General features: G+C 47.2%; 1 protein-coding gene across 29 annotated transcripts in view; it reads right to left on the reverse strand.

Moving 5' to 3' along the window:
- Nucleotides 1–4524: 4524 nt before the first annotated feature.
- Nucleotides 4525–20260, reverse strand: part of THOC5 (THO complex subunit 5) — a 45924-nt gene continuing 30188 nt past the window's right edge. For all 29 annotated transcript variants that reach the window (XM_055374133.2, XM_019018196.3, XM_055374136.2 and 26 more), the window contains 8 exons: nucleotides 16918–17019; nucleotides 15928–16024; nucleotides 14926–15040; nucleotides 13198–13301; nucleotides 12964–13051; nucleotides 7949–8064; nucleotides 7052–7242; nucleotides 4525–4716 (listed from right to left, as the gene is read on the reverse strand). In XM_055374133.2, coding sequence (XP_055230108.1) covers nucleotides 4653–4716; nucleotides 7052–7242; nucleotides 7949–8064; nucleotides 12964–13051; nucleotides 13198–13301; nucleotides 14926–15040; nucleotides 15928–16024; nucleotides 16918–17019 — 877 coding nt within the window. In that variant the 3' untranslated portion in view covers nucleotides 4525–4652. The remainder of the gene's footprint in view (nucleotides 4717–7051; nucleotides 7243–7948; nucleotides 8065–12963; nucleotides 13052–13197; nucleotides 13302–14925; nucleotides 15041–15927; nucleotides 16025–16917; nucleotides 17020–20260) is intronic.

The raw sequence follows: 20260 nt of genomic DNA on the forward strand, positions 1-20260 counted from the left end.
GCCAAAAGTCCGTGGACAATTCCAGCTGAGGAGGAAGCTTCTAGGTCCTCCCAAGCCAGTCCCTTTCCCCCTAATCTGCCCACCCTTGGCATGAATGGCTAAGTAGCTCACAGGGGAGGGATTAACCTGGGCTTCTCGCTTGTTTTAAAATCCTCCTTAAAGCCAAGGGATTCTTTTGTTCAGTCTGCTTCTCTGGAAAGGGAAAATCTCTTCTGGAGGGTGACAGGCTCTGATATCCCCTGTCTAAGAAGCAAAGCCTCTTCCCAGCCCTCACAAGCCCTCTTTGAAATCTTGTCCCGGCTTCTGGAGATGAGCTTTTGTGCTGAGTCAGTTTGGCTGCCTTCCAGCCAAGAACAGAGAAGTGCAGGCTGCAATGCAGGGGCCATTAAACTATTTTTAACTATTTTTAGGCTCTATTTCAATCTTATTCAGCACAGGCGGTGAGACACAAGGCCTGAAGGTGGACAGACCAGGGGGATGCCGCCTGGGACAAAGTCCCAGGCAAGTAGGTCAGGGAAAAGACAAGGAGATCTCGCTATATGGAGAGAAAGAAATACTTAGCTAGGCGCGGTGGCTCACGCCTGTAATCCCAGCACTTTGGGAGGCCGAAGCGGGCAGATCACGAGGTCAGGAGATTGAGACCATCCTGGTTAACATGGTGAAACCCCATCTCTACTAAAAGTATAAAAAATTAGCATGGTGGTGGGTGCCTATAATCCCAGCTACTCAGAAGGCTGAGGCAGGAGAATTGTGTGAACCCGGGAGGTGGAGGTTGCAGTGAGCCGAGATCATGCCACTGCATTCCAGCCTGGACAACAGAGCGAGACTCCGTCTCAAAAAAAAAAAAAAAAAAAAAAAGCACCCAGATGCTCATGCTGCTACCCAAGTGCAGAAGACAGAAGAAAGAGAGCTGCCCAGAGAATTTGGCCCTGTAGAGTCATCGAGAAAAATGAAGAAAGGGAAGGGAAGGGAAGGGAAGAAAGTACAGTGCCTTCCATAAAGAGACCAGGGCAGCCTATACCCGGGGATCCTTGTTAAAAATACACTTCCTGGCTGGGCGTGGTGGCACGCACCTGTAATCCCAGCACTTTGGGAGGCCAAGGTGGGTGGATCACCTGAGGTCAGGAGTTTGAGACCAGCCTGGCCAACACGGTGAAACCCTGTCTCTACTAAAAATACAAAGTTAGCCGCACACTTATAATCCCAGCTCTTGGGAGGCTAAGGCAGGAGAATCACTTGAACCGAGGAGGTGGAGGTTGCAGTGAGCTGAGATAACGCCCTTGCACTCTAGCCTGGGCGACAGAGCAAGGCTCAAAAAATAAAAATAAAAAAATACACTTCCTTGGTGCATCTCAGGTCAATTGAGTCAGAATATTTGGAATGGGACTTGGGTGTCTGTGTTTCTAATCAGGTGCCAGGATGGGTGACTCCCACACAGGCTGAAGTTCGAGGACCTCTGAGCTAGAGAGTACCTGCCTTTGGAATTCAAAGGACTGATGTGGACTGAGGGTAGTGGTGGTGATTTAACAGTCACCAAAGGTACCATTCTCTTCTCCTTGCTATGCTCAGGTTTCTTTTCTTTTTCCGAATGGGGACTCACTATATTACACAGGCTGGTCTTGAACTCCTGGGCTCAAGCAATCCTCCTGCCTCAGCCTTCTGAATGGCTTGGATTATAGGCATGAGCCACCACGCCCAGCAAGGATCAGGTTTTCATCCGTAAAATGAACGGCCCTGCTAGGGGTAGGAATTTATTACTTAGCTCTTCCTCTGAAAATCCTTATCCCTGGGATACTCAGTGGTCGGCAGAGAGACCTGGAGGAATAGCTTTTATACTGGAGGTCTGCATTATCCATGGAAAATCAGTAAAGTCCACTTAGGGGGAATATGCTTATGATGGGAACCAAGCTTAACAGCATGTTGTGGGGGGATAAAGTTTCATCAGGACAATCACAAAAAATAAAATGTGTTTCCTCTTGGAGTTAGCAAACTATATCTGCAACTATGTAATAATTCTCAAATATTTTTACATTTCTACATCTTTTTTTTTTTTTCCAAGACGGAGTCTTGCTCTGTTGTCCAGGCTGGAGTGCAGTGGCACCATCTCGGCTCAGTGCAACCTCCGCCTCGGGGATTCAAGCAATTCTCCTGCCTCAGCCTCCCGAGTGGCTGGGATCACAGGCGCGCACCACCATGCCCAGCTAATTTTTGTATTTTTAGTAGAGACGGGGTTTCACCATGTTGGCCAGGCTGGTCTTGAACTCCTGATCTCAGGTGATCCACCCACCAGCCTCCCAAAGTGCTGATATTAAAGGCGTGAGCCACTGTGCCCAGCCCATCTTATTTTTTAAAATGAAGAATGGAGTACTGATGGTGGGGTCAAGATACACTTTTTGACAAAACTGTCCAAGAATAGTCTATGCCATCCTTTACTTTGACTTGCAGGAGTATTACAAAGGAGGTAATTTTATGAACATTTTAAAGGTTGCTACCTATCTTCCCAAGACTCCTCTTAATCAAATAATTATATTTTGAGGCACTTTTGTCATTACCTTAAAGACTCTACTCAGGCCGGGTGTGGTGGCTTATGCCTATAATCCTAGCACTTTGGGAGGCCGAGGTGGTAGGATCATTTGAGCCCAGGAGTTTGAGACCAGCCTGGGAAAAATAGTGGGATCCCGCCTCTACAAAAAATTTAAAAATTAGCCAGAAATAGTGGCACACGCCTGTGGTCCCAGCTACTTGGGAGGCTGAGGCAGAAGGATCACTTGAACCCAGGAGAGGTTGAGGCGGCAGTGAGCTGTGTTCGTGCCACTGCACTCCAGCCTGGACAACAGAGCAAGACCCTGTCTCAATAAAAAAAAAAAAATTCTCCTCAAATGTTACTTGGTCTCACTCTATCATTGTCTCACTGTCCTGTATCTCTGTATGTGATTGATTCTCCAACACCACTCTCGCCATCTCCATGAAATCCTGTAAGACTTAGAATTACTCTCTGTGAAGTACAGTTGATCTCTGAACAACAGTTTGGACTCTGTGGGTCTATTATATGCAGATTTCTTTTTTTAAAATTTTTTAGAGATAGGGTCTCGCATTGTTTCCCAGGCTGGAGTACAGTACAGGCACAATGAATAGCTCACTGCTACCTTGAACTCCTGGACTCCAGTCATCCGCCCACCTCAGCCTTCTGAGTAACTGGGACTATTGGTGCATACCACCACACCTGGCTGATTTTTAAATTTTTTGTAGATACAGGGTCTCTCACTACGTTGCCCAGGCTGGACCTGAACTCCTGGCCTCAAGGGATCCTCCCGCCTTAGCTTCCCAAAGTACTAGGATTACAGTCACGAGTCCCTGCACAGATTTTGTTCAATAAAAATAACAGTGGTGCCTGCCTCCCCCTCCACCTCCCCCACTTTTTCTGCCTCTGCCATCCCTGAGACACCAAGACCAACCCCTCCTCTTCCTTAGACTATTCAACCCTGAGACAGTATGTGAAGACCTTTATGGTGATCCACTTCTACTTAATAGTAGATATATATTTTCTTCCTTATGGCTTTCTTATTTATTTATTTTTGAGACGGAGTCTCACTCTCGCCCAAGCCAGAGCGCAAGAGCGTGATCTTGGCTTACTGCAACCTCTGCCTCTTGGGTTCAAGTAATTCTGCCTCAGCCTCCTGAGTAACTGGGACTACAGGCATGCGCCACCACGCTTGGCTAATTTCCATGTTTTTAGTAGAGACAGGGTTTCACCATGTCGGCCAGGCTGGTCTCAAACTCCTGACCTCAAGTGATCCACCCGTCTTGGCCTCCCAAAGTGCTGGGATTACAGATGTGAGCCACTGCACTCAGGCCCCCTTGTGACTTTCCTTATAACATTTTCTTTTCTCTAGTTTACTGTATTGTAAGAATACAGTGTATAAGATACAAAATATATACTGAAAATATGTACTGACTATGTTAGCAGTAAGTAACTACTAATAGCGTACTACTGGTCAACAGCAGGCTATTAGTTAAGTTTTTAGGGAGTCAAAAGTTATACACGGATTTTTCAACTGTGCAGGACAGGGGGTGTTGGTGCCCCTAACCCCTGAGTTGTTCAAGGATCAACTGAGTTTGTCTTCTGTTTACACTGCACTGTCAGACATTTGTAACATCCAACGATCAGAGACAACTTGTCCATCGGCAACCCTGACAGGACTAATGGGAAGAGCGGGTGGGGAGGGAAGAGTTTTGCTTTTTGTGCTCTGCTGCCTTTGGCTTCTCCTACCACCTCTTAACAGCAGGAACTTGGGATAATAAATACAAGATCATGAGGACCTCACCCCCCAAAGCACAAATAGGGTGTGCGTAGACAAGAGGTGAGCATCTCTCTGCAGAATTGGAATCTTTTTCCATTCTGCTTTTATTGGCTGCTGAGAAAAAGTCTCTCTACAAATGCTTTTTCACACTGTGTCACAGCTCCCACCTGCCCTTCCAGACTGCAAAGCCACCTCGCCAGGAACCACAGACAAAGGCCACTGGTCAGGTGACGCTTTTTAATTGGCTGGTGTCTTTGGAGAATATCAAGAGTCACATGTGGGCCAGAGCAGAAAGCAGAAGCCCAGTGCTCAGGGTGAGGCCTTGGGGGAAACAACGGTCTGCGCGGGAGGTCAGCGATGGCTGAAGAATCCCTGAGGATGGTTGTATTTAAATGGCTTCATCCTGCTGGGACCCCTAGAGAAACAGGAGAACGGAGTTGTTAATAACACACCTTCTAAGCTGATAAAATAAATTATGGTTCATTCACACAAGGGAAAAAGAAGAGGCAGAGTTACATGACACAGAATGTTGTTGAGAAAAGCATACAGCAGAACAACATATAAGGTGCGATACTATTTTTGTAAAAATGTCTTTTTGTGCTTGCAAATGAGTGAACACAAACTTGGAAAGGCCCTCACTGACAGTGGCACTTCGGGGACATAGCTTTGGGCACCCTCACTTTTTAGGATTGTTCCTTTTTTTATTTTTTGAGACGGAGTCTCTGTGTTGCCCAGGCTGGAGTGCAGTGGTGCGATCTCGGCTCACTGCAACCCCTGCTTCCCGGGTTCAAAGGATTTTTGTACCTCAGCCTCCCAAGTAGCTGGGATTACAGGCATGCACCACCACGCCCGGGTTTAGGTTGAGGTTTAGTTTAGGTTTTGCCATGTTGGCCAGGCTGGTGGAACTCCTGGCCTCAGGTCTCTTGCTGCCCATGCCAGCACTCTGCATCCTGGCCAGAGAGCCTTGCCTCTCACATCTACCGGCCATAGAGTTAACTGGATCTGAGTCACTGAAGGAGCACCTTCCCAGAATGCTGACAGAGGAGCTCAGCCTGGAGACACAACAAAGCCCTTCAAGAATGGGGTCCTTTGGCCGGGAGGTGGAGGTTGCAGTGAGCCGAGATTGTGCTACTACACTCCAGCCTGGGCGACAGAGTGAGACTCCGTCTCAAAAAAAAAAAAAAAAAAAAAGAAAAAAGAAAAAGAAATGGGTCCTTTGGGAACCACTGGAGAAGAGGAAATCAATGCTGGCCATGTGAGAGTTCCCACCCTGGCAATGTGCTAGAGTGGGCTGGGCAGGTGAGAAGAGTGGAGGTCTCACACAAGCCCTCTAGGGAGAGCAAGTCCTAGAAGGTGCCAGCATCTGGCCACCAGCTCCACCTCCCAGCAGCCACTCAGAGCTGAAACTGGTTATTATGAGGTAACATAATGAACCAGGCCAGTGGAGGTGTCAGATGAGGTGAAAGGATGCTGGGACTGCTTCTAGGGGCTGGAACTGGCTGTCTGAGAACAAGGTGAGGGAGAGGTAAGGCACTGCTTAGACTGACAGGGAACAGAGAACAAGGTGAGGGAGAGGTAAGGCACTGTGTAGACTGACAGGGAACAAGGGGGGATGTTCTGATTAGAAACAGATTATCACTCTTCTTCCTTCCCAAACACTGCTCCCCACCAACCTCATGCAGAAGGGAAGGGATGCCTGAGCAGTGAAATCTGCAGTTTTGAAACTGACTCTTAAAAGAACATGAGTTAGAGGCTGAAAGGGAAATAAAGGACCCAAAATGAAAGAGAAAGGAAAAGTAGCTGGAAGCGCCATGAGCCCAGACACTCTTGAGTACCAAGCTGTCAGGAACTGCTGGCATTTTCCGAGTCCCAGTCCTGTGCCAGGACTTTATATGAATTACTTCTGCTTCATCATGAGCTAGAAGGTATTACTTTCACCACTTCTGTCTTTAGAAAATAGGGGTCAGGCACAATGGCTCATGCCTGTAATCCCAGCACTTTGGGAGGCTGAGACAAGCTGATCACTTGAGCCTAGGAGTTTGAGACCAGCCTGGCTAATATGGTGAAACCCCATCTCTACAAAAAAATTTAAAAATTAGTTGCGTGTGGCGATGCATGTCTGTGGTCCCAGCTACTAGGGAGGCTGAGGCGGAAGGATTGTTTGAGCCCCAGAGGTCAAGACTGCAAGGCTACAGTGGGCTATGATCATGCTGCTGCACTCCAGTCTGGGCAAGAGAGTAAGACCGTGTCTCAAAGAACAGGAAACAAAAAAAAAAAGCTGGAGGAGGGCTCAGAGCTAAGCAGAACTGACTCTTCTAAGGTCAGCAGCAAAATAGAGATCTGCACTCCTATCTGTCTTACTTTGAAGCTGGTTCCTTCTGTGCCACCTGACTGCCTAAGCTGTGATTCTCACTGACAGGACAGTACCCTAGAAAGACCACAGCAGACTCCCTGGGGACAGGCGAGGATGCACACAGTTTAAAAAGCTTATTTGGACAGTAAAAAGCAAACAAACTCTATTGTTTTCCACAGAAAGTATAGAAAATAAAGTTCAGCCAAATCCTCTTGGCTCAGACCTGGCACTAACACCTTCAGGAGGTGTTAGTGAAAAACAGGTGGACCAGAGTGATAGGCATCGGCTGCAGGGGAAGTTTTGGGAAGGAAGAAGCAAGCTCTCCCCAGAAAATCTGGCTCTGATCTCTGTCCCACATCACCGTGAGAAGTCACCAGAGCCCCAACCCTCTCCTCACCTGAAGAGCCGCAGACACATCTTCTCCTGGGGAAATTCCTTGGGCCCCTCCACACTGTCGTCATGGCTCTCGGTCTCCAGGTAAACATCCAGCAGCACACACAGCCGCTGCAGCTGGTTGGTCAACAGCTGGTGGCTGGGCCAAGGGCCACACAGCTCCTTGTAGCACACATTGACTTCGCCCTCCATGGCCTGTGTGATAGGAAAGCCAGCATCTCAGCACTACCTTCCTGCATGTGGGGGACCACACTGGCCAGGCTTCCGTCCCTGGATGGGCCCAAGCGCTGATGCCTCTGTAGGGGCTAGGCCAGGGGCTAGGCCATCAGATCAAGCTAGACTGGCTTGTCCTCAGGCCCCCTCATCAAGACAATGAGGTCTTCCTGATTCTGACCCATAGCTTTCCCTGCCTCATATGCCCACAGCCAGGAAAACAGAGGTGTGCAGGGAAGCAGTCTCAAAATTAAGACCTAAGTCAGAAGATGTTGGTTAAAAATGTGTTCCATGGCATGTTTGATTTAGTAGCAGGAATGCTGATTAACAGCTGCAATGCTGATTAACAACTGCAGTGATGTCATTCCTCATGTCATTCCAGTGCTTCTGTAATGCTTCAGAGCTTATTCACATTTTTTATAGGAGCCCAAGCCAATAACCTTTCAAGGTAGGTATTTCTCCTTACTCTCTAAGTGGGGAAACCTGTGGACCCCAAGGTAGGCAAGTAGGTCTGGGCTCTTTCCTCTATTACACCACACAAGCTCCAGCAAATTCTGCAAATCCTGGCACAACCTTCTGTTTTGGGAATTAAGGCAGTGCCCAAGTCCTCAGCTGCAGTGGGTTCTGCCACGGCCACCTCCCCCGGGAGCTCTGCCTGCTCCTCCTGTCATCCCCAGCTGGGTCTTACCCGAATGTTGTCATCGTTGCTGTTGGTTTTCTCCCCTTTCCAGTTCAAACAGAGCTGGAAAATAGGTGGGATGGAGGAGTAGCCAGGGTTCAACACCACAGCGGCCTGCAGTTTGGCTGGGAAGAGAGGAGAGAGGGGAAATGCTCAGTTCTAAGACTCAGCTTGCCAGCCATGGCAGCCTCCCCACTGCACCCCTGAGGCTAGCTCAGATGTCTCCTATTAATCTGAATGCTGCAGAGTATATTCTGGTACCAACTGTTCCAGAATGTCCTAAGTGGAATTGCCAGCTTGCAGAATGTGAGGTCCTATAATTGGTCTCTCCAAGGACTTTGACATATTTACTGTGCCACAAAGCTGCGGACTCCCCAGAGTCTGGTCCACCTTGGCTCTCTCCATGAGTTCTATTTGCTACTTTGATAGAAGTGTAATTGTCATTTCTTTATTTGCCAGCAAGCTAAGGTTTTCTCCATGTGAAAGCTTACTAATTTTTCAACAATACTGTGTATCAACTGTCACATCAAATATATTTTCTCTATTTTCTTCATTTGATTTTTACATACTTTGTTACATAAAATTCTGTATACTAGCCAACATGTAGAGAGTCCTTACTGTATCCCAGGCACTGTGCTAAACCCTCTAGACACATTTTATTTCATCCTAACAATAATTCTATGAGTTAGGTACTATTATCCTCATCCTCATTTTACACATAAAGAAACAGGCTCTGACAGAAACTTCCCTACCATCAAATAGTTGGAAGGTAGCAGTGCTGAGTTTAACCAGAACTGGCTGATATCAAAGCTGTGTTCATAATCATTAAACAAAATATTTGTGTTTTTGAACATACTCATTTATTCTCTGGTGAAAGCCTTTGCCTTTTTCAACAGGAAGACGTTTATCTTCTCAAGTGGGATAGGTATGCCCTTCCTTTTTAGTTATTTTTAGGGGGGAGACTTTAACTCTCTGACCACTAGTTATTCAAATAACAGAGGAGAGGAGAGGAGAGGTTAACACAATTCTTCCCTAAAAGTCAGAACATTAATTAAAAAGTTGTGGCTGGCGCAGTGGCTCACGCCTGTAATCCCAGCACTTTGGGAGGCCGAGGTGGGCGGATCACGAGATCAGGAGATCGAGACCATCCTGGCTAACACAGTGAAACCCCGTCTCTACTAAAAATACAAAAAATTAGCTGGGCGTGGTGATGGGCGACTGTAGTCCCAGCTACCAGCTACTCAGGAGGCTGAGGCAGGAGAATCGCTTGAATCCAGGAGGTGGAGCTTGCAGTGAGCAGAGATCGTGCCACTGCACTCCAGCCTGGGTGACAGAGCAAGACTCCGTCTCAAAAAAAAAAAAAAAAAAAGTTGCTTTACCTCCCCCTGTCCCCAAAAAAGAGTGTTCTGGACTGGGCATGGGGGGTCACGTCTATAATCCCAGCACTTTGGGAGGCAGAAGTGGGTGGATCACTTGAGGTCAGGACCAGCCCAGCCAACATAGTGAAATCTCATCTCTAGTAAAAATACAAAAATTAGCTAGGCCTAGTGGGACATGCTTGTAATCCCAGCTGCTTAGGAGGCCAAGACGGGAGGGTCACTTGAACCTGGTACGGTGGAGGTTGCAGTGAGCTGAGATCATGCCACTGTACTCCAGCCTATGCAACAAAGCAAGACTCCGTCTCAAAATAAATAAAAAGTGCTTTCTGGCCAGGCGTCGTGGCTCACGCCTGTAATCCCAGCACAATGGCAGGCTGAGGCAGAAGGATGGTTTGAAGCCAGAAGTTTAAGACCAGCCTGGTCAACATAGCAAGTCCTCATCCCTATAAAGAATTAAATAAATAAAAAATAAAAATAAAATAAAAAGTATTTTCTTTCTCTGCTGCTGTATTGCTTCTGTCCTAATAATCAGCATACATTTCTGGATTTATCTCTGTTCATCAATTTTTTTTTTTTTTTGAGACAGAGTCTCACTCTTGTTACCAAGGCTGGAGTGCAATGGCCCAATCTCAGCTCACTGCAACCTCCGCCTCCCAAGTTCAAGCGATTCTCCTGCCTCAGCCTCCCAAGTAGCTGGAATTACAGGCATGCGCCACCATGCCCAGCTAATTTTTGTATTTTTAGTAGAGACGGGTTTTCACCATCTTGGCCAGGCTGGTCTTGAACTCCTGACCTCGCGATCCACCCGCCTCCACCTAAAAGTGCTGGGATTACAGGCGTGAGCCACCACGCCCAGGCTGTTCACCAATTTTTAAATTCACACTACAGAAAGTTTCCAAATGGATCTGTTGTAAAATGACTGAAGAATTTTTTTTTTTTTTTTTTTTGAGATGGAGTCTCGCACTGTCACCCAGGCTGGAGTGCAGTGGCGCCATCTCAGCTCACTGCAAGCTCCGCCTCCTGGGTTCACGCCATTCTCCTGCCTCACCCTCCCGAGTAGCTGGGACTACAGGCGCCCGCCACCAGGCCCGGCTAATTTTTTGTATTTTTAGTAGAGATGGGGTTTCACCATGTTAGCCAGAATGGTCTCCATCTCCTGACCTCGTGATCCGCCCGCCTCGGCTTCCCAAAGTGCTGGGATTACACACCTGAGCCACCGCACCCGGCCATGACTGAAGAATTATATTTGCAATTGTTGCCCACTTATTCATCTAAATTTTGCTTTTCAATTTCACAATGCACTCAAATGAAAAAATATACATATATATTTTTTGAGACAGAGTCTTGCTCTGTCGCCCAGGCTGGAGTGCAGTGGCTCGATCTTGGCTCACTGCAAGCTCGAACCTTCCGGGTTCGAGCAATTCTCCTGCCTCAGACTCCCAAGTAGCTGAGATTACAGGTGCCCACCACCAACCCTGGCTAACTTTTATATTTTTAGTAGAGACAGGGTTTGCTATGTTGGCCAGGCTGGTCTTGAACTCCTGACCTCAAGTGATCCTCCCACCTCAGCCTCCCAAAGTGCTGGGATTACAGGCATGGGCCACTGTGCCCAGCCCATAAAGTACTTTTAAATTAAGGTACATATATTGTTTTTTGTTGTTGTTTTTTTTGAGATAGAGTCTTGCTCTGTCGCCCAGGCTGGAGTGCAGTGGCATGATCTCGGCTCATTGTAACCTCCACCTCCTGGGTTCAAGCGATTCTCCTGACTCAGCCTCCGGAGTAGCTGGGACTACAGGCGCATGCCACCATGCCCAGCCAATTTTTGTATTTTTAGTAGAGACAGGGTTTCACTATGTTGGCCAGGCTGGTCTCGAACTCCTGACCTCAGGTGATCTGCCCACCTCAGCCTCCCAGAATGCTGGGATTATAGGCATGAGCCACTGCGCCCGGCTGTATATTGTTTTTTAAAAACATGATGCTATTGTACACTTAGACTATACTGCAAACATAACTTTTATACATACTGGGAAACCAAAAAATTTGTGTCACCTACTTTATTGCAAAGTCTGCTTTACTGTGGTAGTCTGCAACTGAACCTGCAATATCTCTGAGGTATGCCTGTACTTTATGTTGTTTAGGGATGAGATAAAAGGAAGACCGGGTGTGGTGGTTCATGCCTGCAATCCCAGCACTTTGGGAGGCCGAGTTGGGAGGATCACTTAAACCTAGGAGTTCGAGACTGGCCTGGGCAACAAAGCAAGACCTTATCTCTACAAAAAAAAAAAAAAAAAAAAATTAGCCAAGCATGGTGATGCACATTTGTAGCCCCAGCTACTCAAGAGGCTGAGGTAGGGGAATGACTTGAGCCCAGGCAGTTGAGGCTGCAGTGAGCCATGACTGAGCCACCGTACTCCAGTCTAGGCAACAGAGCAAGACCCTGTCTCAAAAAATAAGTTAAATTAAATTTTGAAAGGGGAGAGGCCAGGCATGATGGCTCATGCCTACAATCCCAGCACTTTGGAAGAAAGGCCAGGAGTTTGAGACCAGGCTTGGCAACATAGTAAGAACCTGCCTCTACAAAAAAACAAAAACAAAAACAAAAAATCTTAGCCGAGCATGGTAGCATACCTGTAGTCGCAGCTACTCAGGGAGCTAAGGTGGAAGAAGGATTGCTTGAGTCCAGGAGTTTAAGATTGCAGTGAGCTATGATCGTGCCACTGCACTCCAGCCTGGGCGACAAAGCAAGACCTTATCTCTACTGAAAAAAAAAAAAAAAAAAGTGTGGCGGGGAAAGGATGGAAAGCAAATGCATAAAATCCAAATAGTGGTCACTTATTAGGAGAAAGGGAATAAAGTGGGATAGGGAGGCCTCAACTGTATCTGAAATATTCAGTTTCTTCAGAATTTTTTTTTTAAAAGACATGAAGAATAGAAAGAGAAGAAAGTGGGGTAGTGAGGACAGAAACTCTGATACCAAAAAGTTCAGCCTTTCCTTACAGTTCTGGAACTGTCTTAGAACTACAGACAACTTCCTCAGCTCAGCACCAAGTCTTGGGGGTGTCAGATCCCACGGGCAGTGCCAGGCTTGCTGCGGCTTGGGTGGGACAACAGCACAACAGCCCAAACACAACATCCCAGGACTTCAGCAGGGAGCCCTGGCAGAGTCAGATGCCAGAAGAGGTGTGAAGAATCAGAGCTTTCAATGCCTCTAAAGTGAGTGCAGGGACTGCAGAAGAGGGAGGGAGGCCCTGTGGCCCTGCCCTTTACAACCTGAGGGTGACACCTCAGCCCTGTTATGAAGAGGGAGGAGGAGGAGATGTCCGGTACTAGAAAGCAGTGAAGGAAGGAGGAAAGAGCTCAGGCTCAGCACTCAGACTGGGCTTGCAACTAAGCCTGAATTTCCTCCCATGTAAAATAGAAATGAAAGCACCACCCCTAGGACTGCAGTGAGGGTTCAGTGATACACAGCGTGTGTGTGACTGTGTTGCAGAATGAGTCCTTGCTGAACAGGCTCTCACGATCATTATTGTCTGTTAAGTCCTTGCAGCAGGACTCCAGGATCTTCTGCTTTGGGCAGCCCCCGAGAGTGTTTGATTCTTGGCAGCACCCTTTGTCTAGAACCCCTGTAATCAGCAGAGCAATTACCTGTGCCCCTTTCGATGAGCGCCATGTAGTAGAGATTGGTGTCCCCAGCCAGTCCCGCATCCACAATGTCTTTGGTGAAGTGCAGCTCCTAGAAGAGGTACCACAGACAAGAAGTGAACTGCTGACTCCTCTGGTTAAATCCCCTGCCCTTCCAGTGAGGTGGCAGGAGCTGAAAGGTGACATGGTCCTGCAATCCTCGGGACAGTAAGGGTAACTTGTCACTCCTTCACCTACCATGTAATCCTCATGGGCAATTGTCACCCATTTCACCAGGCGAGAGACAACCTTGGCAGGGAAGAGGTACTGGCAATCACTGGTAACTGGCACAATGCCGTGTTCTAAAAGAGAACAAGACAGGTGACGTCACAGGTAGAAATCAGGTGCCACAGATGGGTAACTAGCATCCTCCTGGGGCTCTCTGAAGGGCTCAGATGGCCCGGCCAGCTATCCTGGTACACCTGGTACTCAGTAAGTACCCAGGTCAACACGTGCCAGGAATGCAAGCATGTCAACCTGACCTTCACCCAGTGCTATGTGCTTGTGGCCAGATCCAGTGCTAGCACTTATGGTGCTTTCTCTTTAATGCAAATGATAGCCTGCCAAAGAAAAACCCTTACAGTCAGAACTAGGGAGGGTGCCCCTGCAGCAGTGACTGTTAATTAGATCAAATAGCATAGAGGCCTGTGTTTTCATAGCTGACCTTGATGGAGGAAACAACTGAAGTGTTGTGTGTCAGGGAGAAGAGCCAGATAACTGCTCCAGGGTAAATTCCTGCTGGCATTTCAATAAGCAAATATGCCAACACAGTAAGTACTGTCCAGAATGACAAGCTCCCTACCTTGGGACAAAACAAACTCAGCAGTGCTGATAGGGAGCACGGCCCGATGGACAAACATCAGTGCTCTGGAGAGATCGGCAGCCATGTGGAGTCTAAGAACTGGTGGGGAGTGGTCTCCAGATGTGTCCTGGAAACCCAATGCCTTTCCTGACAGAGACTCTTTTTTATTTTTCACTTTTTATTTTGAGATGCCCAGGCTGGAATACAGTGATGCGATCTCAGCTCACTGCAACCTCCGCCTCTCAGGTTCAAGCAATTCTCCTGCTTCAGCCTCCTGAGTAGCTGGGAATACAGGTGCACACCACCATGCCCAGCTAATTTTTGTATTTTTAGTAGAGAAGGAGTTTCACCATGTTGGCAGGCTGGTCTTGAACTCCTGACCTCAAGTGATCTGTCTGCCTTGGCCTCCCAAAGTGCTGTGATTACAGGCAAGAGCCACTGCGCCTGTCCCAGAGACTCTTTTAGATCAGAAAAATCTTGACCCCATCCCCCTGCCACATGGTAAGCATTTGACAACCACTTACTGAGTGAATAAACTAAAAGAAGCCCCCAAATGCCACCACCTAAGTCAGTGGCTCATCATTATCACTTGGGAGCTTAGAAGAAAACATAGGCTCAGCCTCACCCTGGGGAACACGAGGTCAGTAGGCCTTGGGGAAGGGATATGCGAGTTGCTCCCTGGATAGCTATATTCAAAAAGCTGACTGTGAGCCACAGAGCCAGGGGCAGGGGTTCACTGTGCTCAGTTCTTCCCCCAGCACTATGCTCAGTGCCTGGCATGAATCAGGATCTCATTAAATATGTGTCGAATGCACATCAAAATCTGCAATGCATGACCTAGGATGAGCTGCCCCTGACCAGTCCACAAACTTGTGCCACCCAATGGCTCTGGGCCTCCTCTGTGAGGCAGGACAGCACTGATGGCTCTAAGGGGGAGCTTAGTCCTCTGCCCGGACAGGCCTGGAGCTCTCCCCAGTGGCTCTGCCAAGATGCCCACTCCGTAAAGCCAGGAATCCAGGTCTTGTATTTGTCATCAGGATTCAAGTTTTGAGTGAAAGGCTAAGTTGTTGTTGTCCGTGTGTTGTCTGAGTCACTCTTAAACCACTGCCCCATCGTCAGCTTACCTAGGGACGCAAACTGTTTGTGGAGGGCCAGGCGGGACTGCACCCTGGTCTTCAGAAGTTTCATGGTGGTCTCCATGTGGCTGGCGCTCAGCGAGTGGTCAGCAATCACTGTTTGCTGTGAGTGACAATGAGACACATACATGTGTGCTCCCCCATCCCTTCCTCCAGGCACCATCTCTCTCCTGGGACCTGCCTGTCTGCGGCACCCTGGATTATCCATGCCCCAAGATGGGTACCCTTTAGACATGGCAAGGTTTATCTGCTATGACAGGCCAGATGCTGAGTCCTGGCAGAAACAACACAATATGCTGCGTTCTTGAGAAGCTGTGTCCAACTCCTGAGGAAAGGCAGCCTTCTGTTAAGGGGCCAGGCCCCCTGGATTTCTGCTCATGCCTCATATTTGCACTTGCACACAAGAACAAGGGCAGCAGAGCCTGCAGACATGAGTCCCAGAGCAAGGACTCAAGTTGCCTGGGTCTAAAAGGCTACTAGGCTCAGGGAAAATGCAAAAGGTACGTAAACTCTTGTAAGTCTAAGACATTTTAGTGTCCTGAGTGGATAGAAGACAGGTCACAGCCCTGAGGGGACACATTCTGCCAGTTCAAAACTCCAAAGGCTACGACAGGCCTTTTTTTTTTTTTTTTGAGACGGAGTTTTGCTCTTGTTGCCCAGGCTGGAGTGCAGTGGCATGATCTCAGCTCACCGCAACTTCTGCCTCCCTGGTTCAAGTGATTCTCCTGCCTCAGCCTCCTGAATAGCTGGGATTATAGGAACGTGCCACCACACCCAGCTAATTTTTTGTATTTTTAGTAGAGATGGGGTTTCATCATGTTGGCCAGGCTGGTCTCGAACTCCCGACTTCAGGTGATCCGCCTGCCTCAGCCTCCCAAAGTACAAGGATTATAGGCATGAGCCACCGCACCTGGCCTGGCCTTTCTAGAGTCTATACAGGAAGAGAGGAGGTAAGCTCCTCAGCCAACTAGATGGAATCAGTGTACAGACCTGGGGCTGCTCTTTGGGGAAGTGGAGGCCACCCAGCTTCTGCACCCACAAATAGGGGTGACCTAGCTCAAGTACATAGTCGCTCAAAGTCAGGATGCTGCAGAAAAGAAGATAAATAAAATTGTGCTGTAAGTCATATCTGCTGCGGTCCCAGGATACAGCCTCCTCCCACCCTCCCATGCCCCACAAACCATCCAGTCCTGCAGGTCTGGCCATGTTCACAGCCAGGCTGCTGGCAAAGCCCTTCAACTTTGTCAGTTCCCTACTGTGAATTTCATCTCTCTCACATTCACTTTCCTCTTTTTCCTTTTCTTCTTGCAGCCTTCAACTTATAAGCAAATATCAAATACAAAGGCAGTGTACTAATGTCTTTATTGGTCTACCAATTTAGAAAATCTTTTAAAAATTAATCCTCGGATAATTAAAATGTCAAACATTTTTATTGTATCACGTATTATTACGCTTCCAGAGGGGTTTTTTTGTTTTTCTTTTTGTTTTTGTTTTGAGACAGGGTCTGGCTCTGTTGCCCCCAGGCTGGAGTACAGCGGCATGACCATGGCTCACTGCAGCCTCAATCTCCTGGGCTCATGCAATTCTCCCACCTCAACCTCCCCAGTAGCTGGGACTACAAATGCCCACCACCATGCCTGGCTAATTTTTGTATTTCTTGTAGAGACAGGGTTTTGCCATGTTGCCCAGGCTGGTATCGAACTCCTGAGCTCAAGGAATCCACCTGCTTTGGCCTTCCAAAGTGCTGGGATTACAGGCGTGAGCCACCACACCCAGCATGTTTCCGAGTTTTGATCCTTCCACCCTTTTTGTGATCTCCCTTTGCCTTGTAAGCAAGAAAGAACAAACATTTCCTTCTACCCTGTGGTCTTTCCTATCCTCTGGGTCACCTCTGGCCCTAACAGGTCTCCAGCATTTAGCTTGAGCCACCAGAGAAACTCAGAAGTAGAGAGCTCGGAGAGGAGGAAACTGCTGACTCACCCAACTTTATCAAACTGATACTGATTGGCTGGATTCGGAGTTTTCTTTCCATGATCCCCAGGATACAAGCAACTCAGGACTGAGTCAGGAGACAGCAAGTCACTAGAAAAGGAAAAACAGTAAGCAGTGAGAATGCAGCCAACATCTTTCTTCAACATAGGCTTGGGCATTTGGGGATGGTAATGCCACGTCTCACTGATGACCAATGCCATCATTTATTGAAGGCTTTCTGTGGGCCAAACCCTTTATATGCTTGAGGTCATTGCATCCTTACAACCCTATGAGGGAGGATTATCATTTCCATTTTATAGAGGAAAAACTCAAGGCTTTAAAAGATATGGCTTATTCAAGATCACACTGCTAGTAAGTGCTAGAGGTGGCTTTATATTGTCTGATCAAACAGACTAGTACTCTTAATCATTAATTTTTAAAAAACTCATCCCTTCAAGATTTATATGGTGCCTAAGGCCTTACCTCAGGGGAGCAAAGTCCCATGACACCAGCAGTAGAAATAATTTCAATTTTCATAAAAGCAGAACAGACTCCTTTCTGCTACAGAGAGAACAAGTGTATAGCTTTGGTGCTATGTCTATCTCACTTTGACCAAATCTTATGCTAATCACAGAAAAAGGCCCCCTGTATGTTCCCAGAAAAACATACAATCACATACACTGGAGACCCACAGCTATAAGCGGAGAGAAATAGTGACACCACTGCCACCCACCTGGAATGGTTCGGGCACAGTTTGTCATTAAATGTGACAAGCAAACAAGAGAGAATGTGGGAGGGTAATGTAGTAATTTTATCACAAAGGATGACAAGGCCCATTCTTTCCCTGAACCAAAGGGGGTTCTCCTTCATCTTTCCATGGATAACGTCAGGAGCAACTTGGGCAGCACGTGCCAATCCTGCGTTTTGGCCCCAGCATGCCTTCAGGAACTCCATGCTAGGACAGTGGAGGCTTCCAGCTCTTCCCTACTCTGTCTCACTGAGTATCCCTGTTCCCCAAGGTCTTTGCCCCCTTCACCACCTCAAATGGAGAACTGACTACCAAACAAATAAAACATTTCAGGCCAGGCACGGTGGCTCACGCCTGTAATCCCAGCACTTTGAGAGGCCGAAACGGGTGGATCATGAGGTCAGGAGATCGAGACCATCCTGGCTAACACGGTGAAACCCCGTCTCTGCTAAAAATACAAAAAAAAAAAAAAAAAATTAGCCAGGCATGGTGGCGGGCGCCTATAGTCCCAGCTACTCGGGAGGCTGAGGCAGGAGAATGGTGTGAACCCGGGAGGCGGAGCTGGCTATAAGCCAAGATTGCACCACTGCACTCTAGCCTGGGTGACAGAGCGAGACTCTGTCTCAAAAAAATAAATAAAATAAAATAAAATAAAATAAAACTTTTCAGTCTTTTAGCAAGTGTTTAGGGACTATTACTAATAGATTGATTCAATCTATTAGTAAATAAATAAAACAGAACTAAAACTGCCCATGATGAAGGTTATTAATTGACAAAACCTGATGAAGGAATCAAACCTTCTTGGCAAAATTTATATCTGCAACATATGGTTAAGACAACTGAACTTGGTAAAAATGATGAACATAAAAGGAAAGGCTATTTATAGTCATAAAAATATAACACCAAAACAAAAAAACTTCTCAACCAGTCAAATCTTTGTTATAAAATTTTGATAAAAAATGAGGGATTAAAAAAAATTAGTGGCCGGGCGTGGTGGCTCAAGCCTGTAATCCCAGCACTTTGGGAGGCCGAGGCGGGCAGATCATGAGGTCAAGAGATCGAGACCATCCTGGCCAAAATGGTGAAACCCCGTCTCTACTGAAAATACAAAAATTAGCCCAGCATGGTGGCATGCGCCTGTAGTCCCAGCTACTCGGGAGGCTGAGGCAGGAGAACTGCATGAACCCAGGAGGCGGAGGTTGCAGTGAGCTGAGATCGTACCACTGCACTCCAGCCTGGGCGACAGAGCGAGACTCCGTCTCAAGAAAAAAAAAACAAAAAACCAAACCATTAACTCTTAAGACTAGCCTGGCCAACATGGCAAAACCCCATCTCCACTAAAAATACAAAAATCAGCCAGGCGTGGTGGCGCATGCCTGTAATCCCAGCTACTCGAGAGGCTGAGGCAGGAGAATCACTTGAACCAGGGAGGTGGAGGTTGCAGTGAGTCGAGATCTCACCACTGCACTCCAGCCTGGGCGACACAGAGAGACTCCTTCTCAAAATAAATAAATAAATAAATAAAAATAAAATAAAATAAAATAAAAACATTAACTCTGTCAGGGAGGATTTTTAAAAATTCTCTAATGAATTAATGGATCTAGGCAACAGTCGTCAAGACAGTAACATCACAAAAATAAAGAGAGCCTGTGCCTCTTGATGGAAGTATTCAACAACAGCCATGATACAGTCCTGCCCTCTACCCACCCCACCACCACAAAAAAATTTCGAAAACGTAATCTGATCAAGTCTCTAAGCCAACTCCCTGTTCACAAGAACACACAGGTAGAAAGACGAACACGTTTAACGATACCACAGGGACGCAGTCCTCAAAATCCAGACTAGGTAGAACCTACAGAGCAAACGACCCATTTTCTCCAACAAATAAAAAGACGGTGGAAACCCAAGACAATGAATCTTAGGAGAAAATAAAAAAGATGGCAGGACCTTCTGATAAGACACTTGAGAGAAGCTTTGCTCATTGGCAATGTATGGGCCTTATAGTGATCCAGACTCAAAACACAAAACTATTAAAAAAAAAATTGTTTGTCTGAAAACTCTCTCCCCCAAAAAATATATGAAAAAAATCAGGGAAATTAGAATGATAGTACGAGATTCAAGAATTAGTGTGAGAATATACCCTTTATGTTTTAATAGATAAATCAATAAAACTGTATGCCAGGTTGGTGTCTTCATGTGGCCAAAGGCAGCCTGTATTTGAGCAAAGCCTTCTGGGCTGGGAGCCCAGAGTCTCGGGCTTTAGGTCCAGTGCTGTGATAATTGGTTGTATGCTCCCTGGACCTCAGTTTCTCTATTTGTAAAAGGAGGATGAGCTAGACAACACCTGAAGGCCTAAAAGACCTAATCCCGGTTTCACAGTGGCATCTCCTTTTATGTCTCCTCCCTGTTTGGGGGTCAGGGCCCACCTGGCTATGACAGCAGTGGTACACAGGTCTTGCTGACTTCGAATCATAATTCTCCGCTCTCTACCTGTGACCTTGAGGCTACCCCTTAACTGTCCAGAGCCTCAGTTAACTCACCTCGTAGAGCTACTGTGAAAGTTACAAGAGTCAGTGATTATAAATCAGCTGTCCTTTACCAAGT

The sequence above is a fragment of the Gorilla gorilla genome, chromosome 23 (genome assembly GCF_029281585.2).
Source record: "Gorilla gorilla gorilla isolate KB3781 chromosome 23, NHGRI_mGorGor1-v2.1_pri, whole genome shotgun sequence".
NCBI classification, from domain to species: domain Eukaryota; kingdom Metazoa; phylum Chordata; class Mammalia; order Primates; family Hominidae; genus Gorilla; species Gorilla gorilla.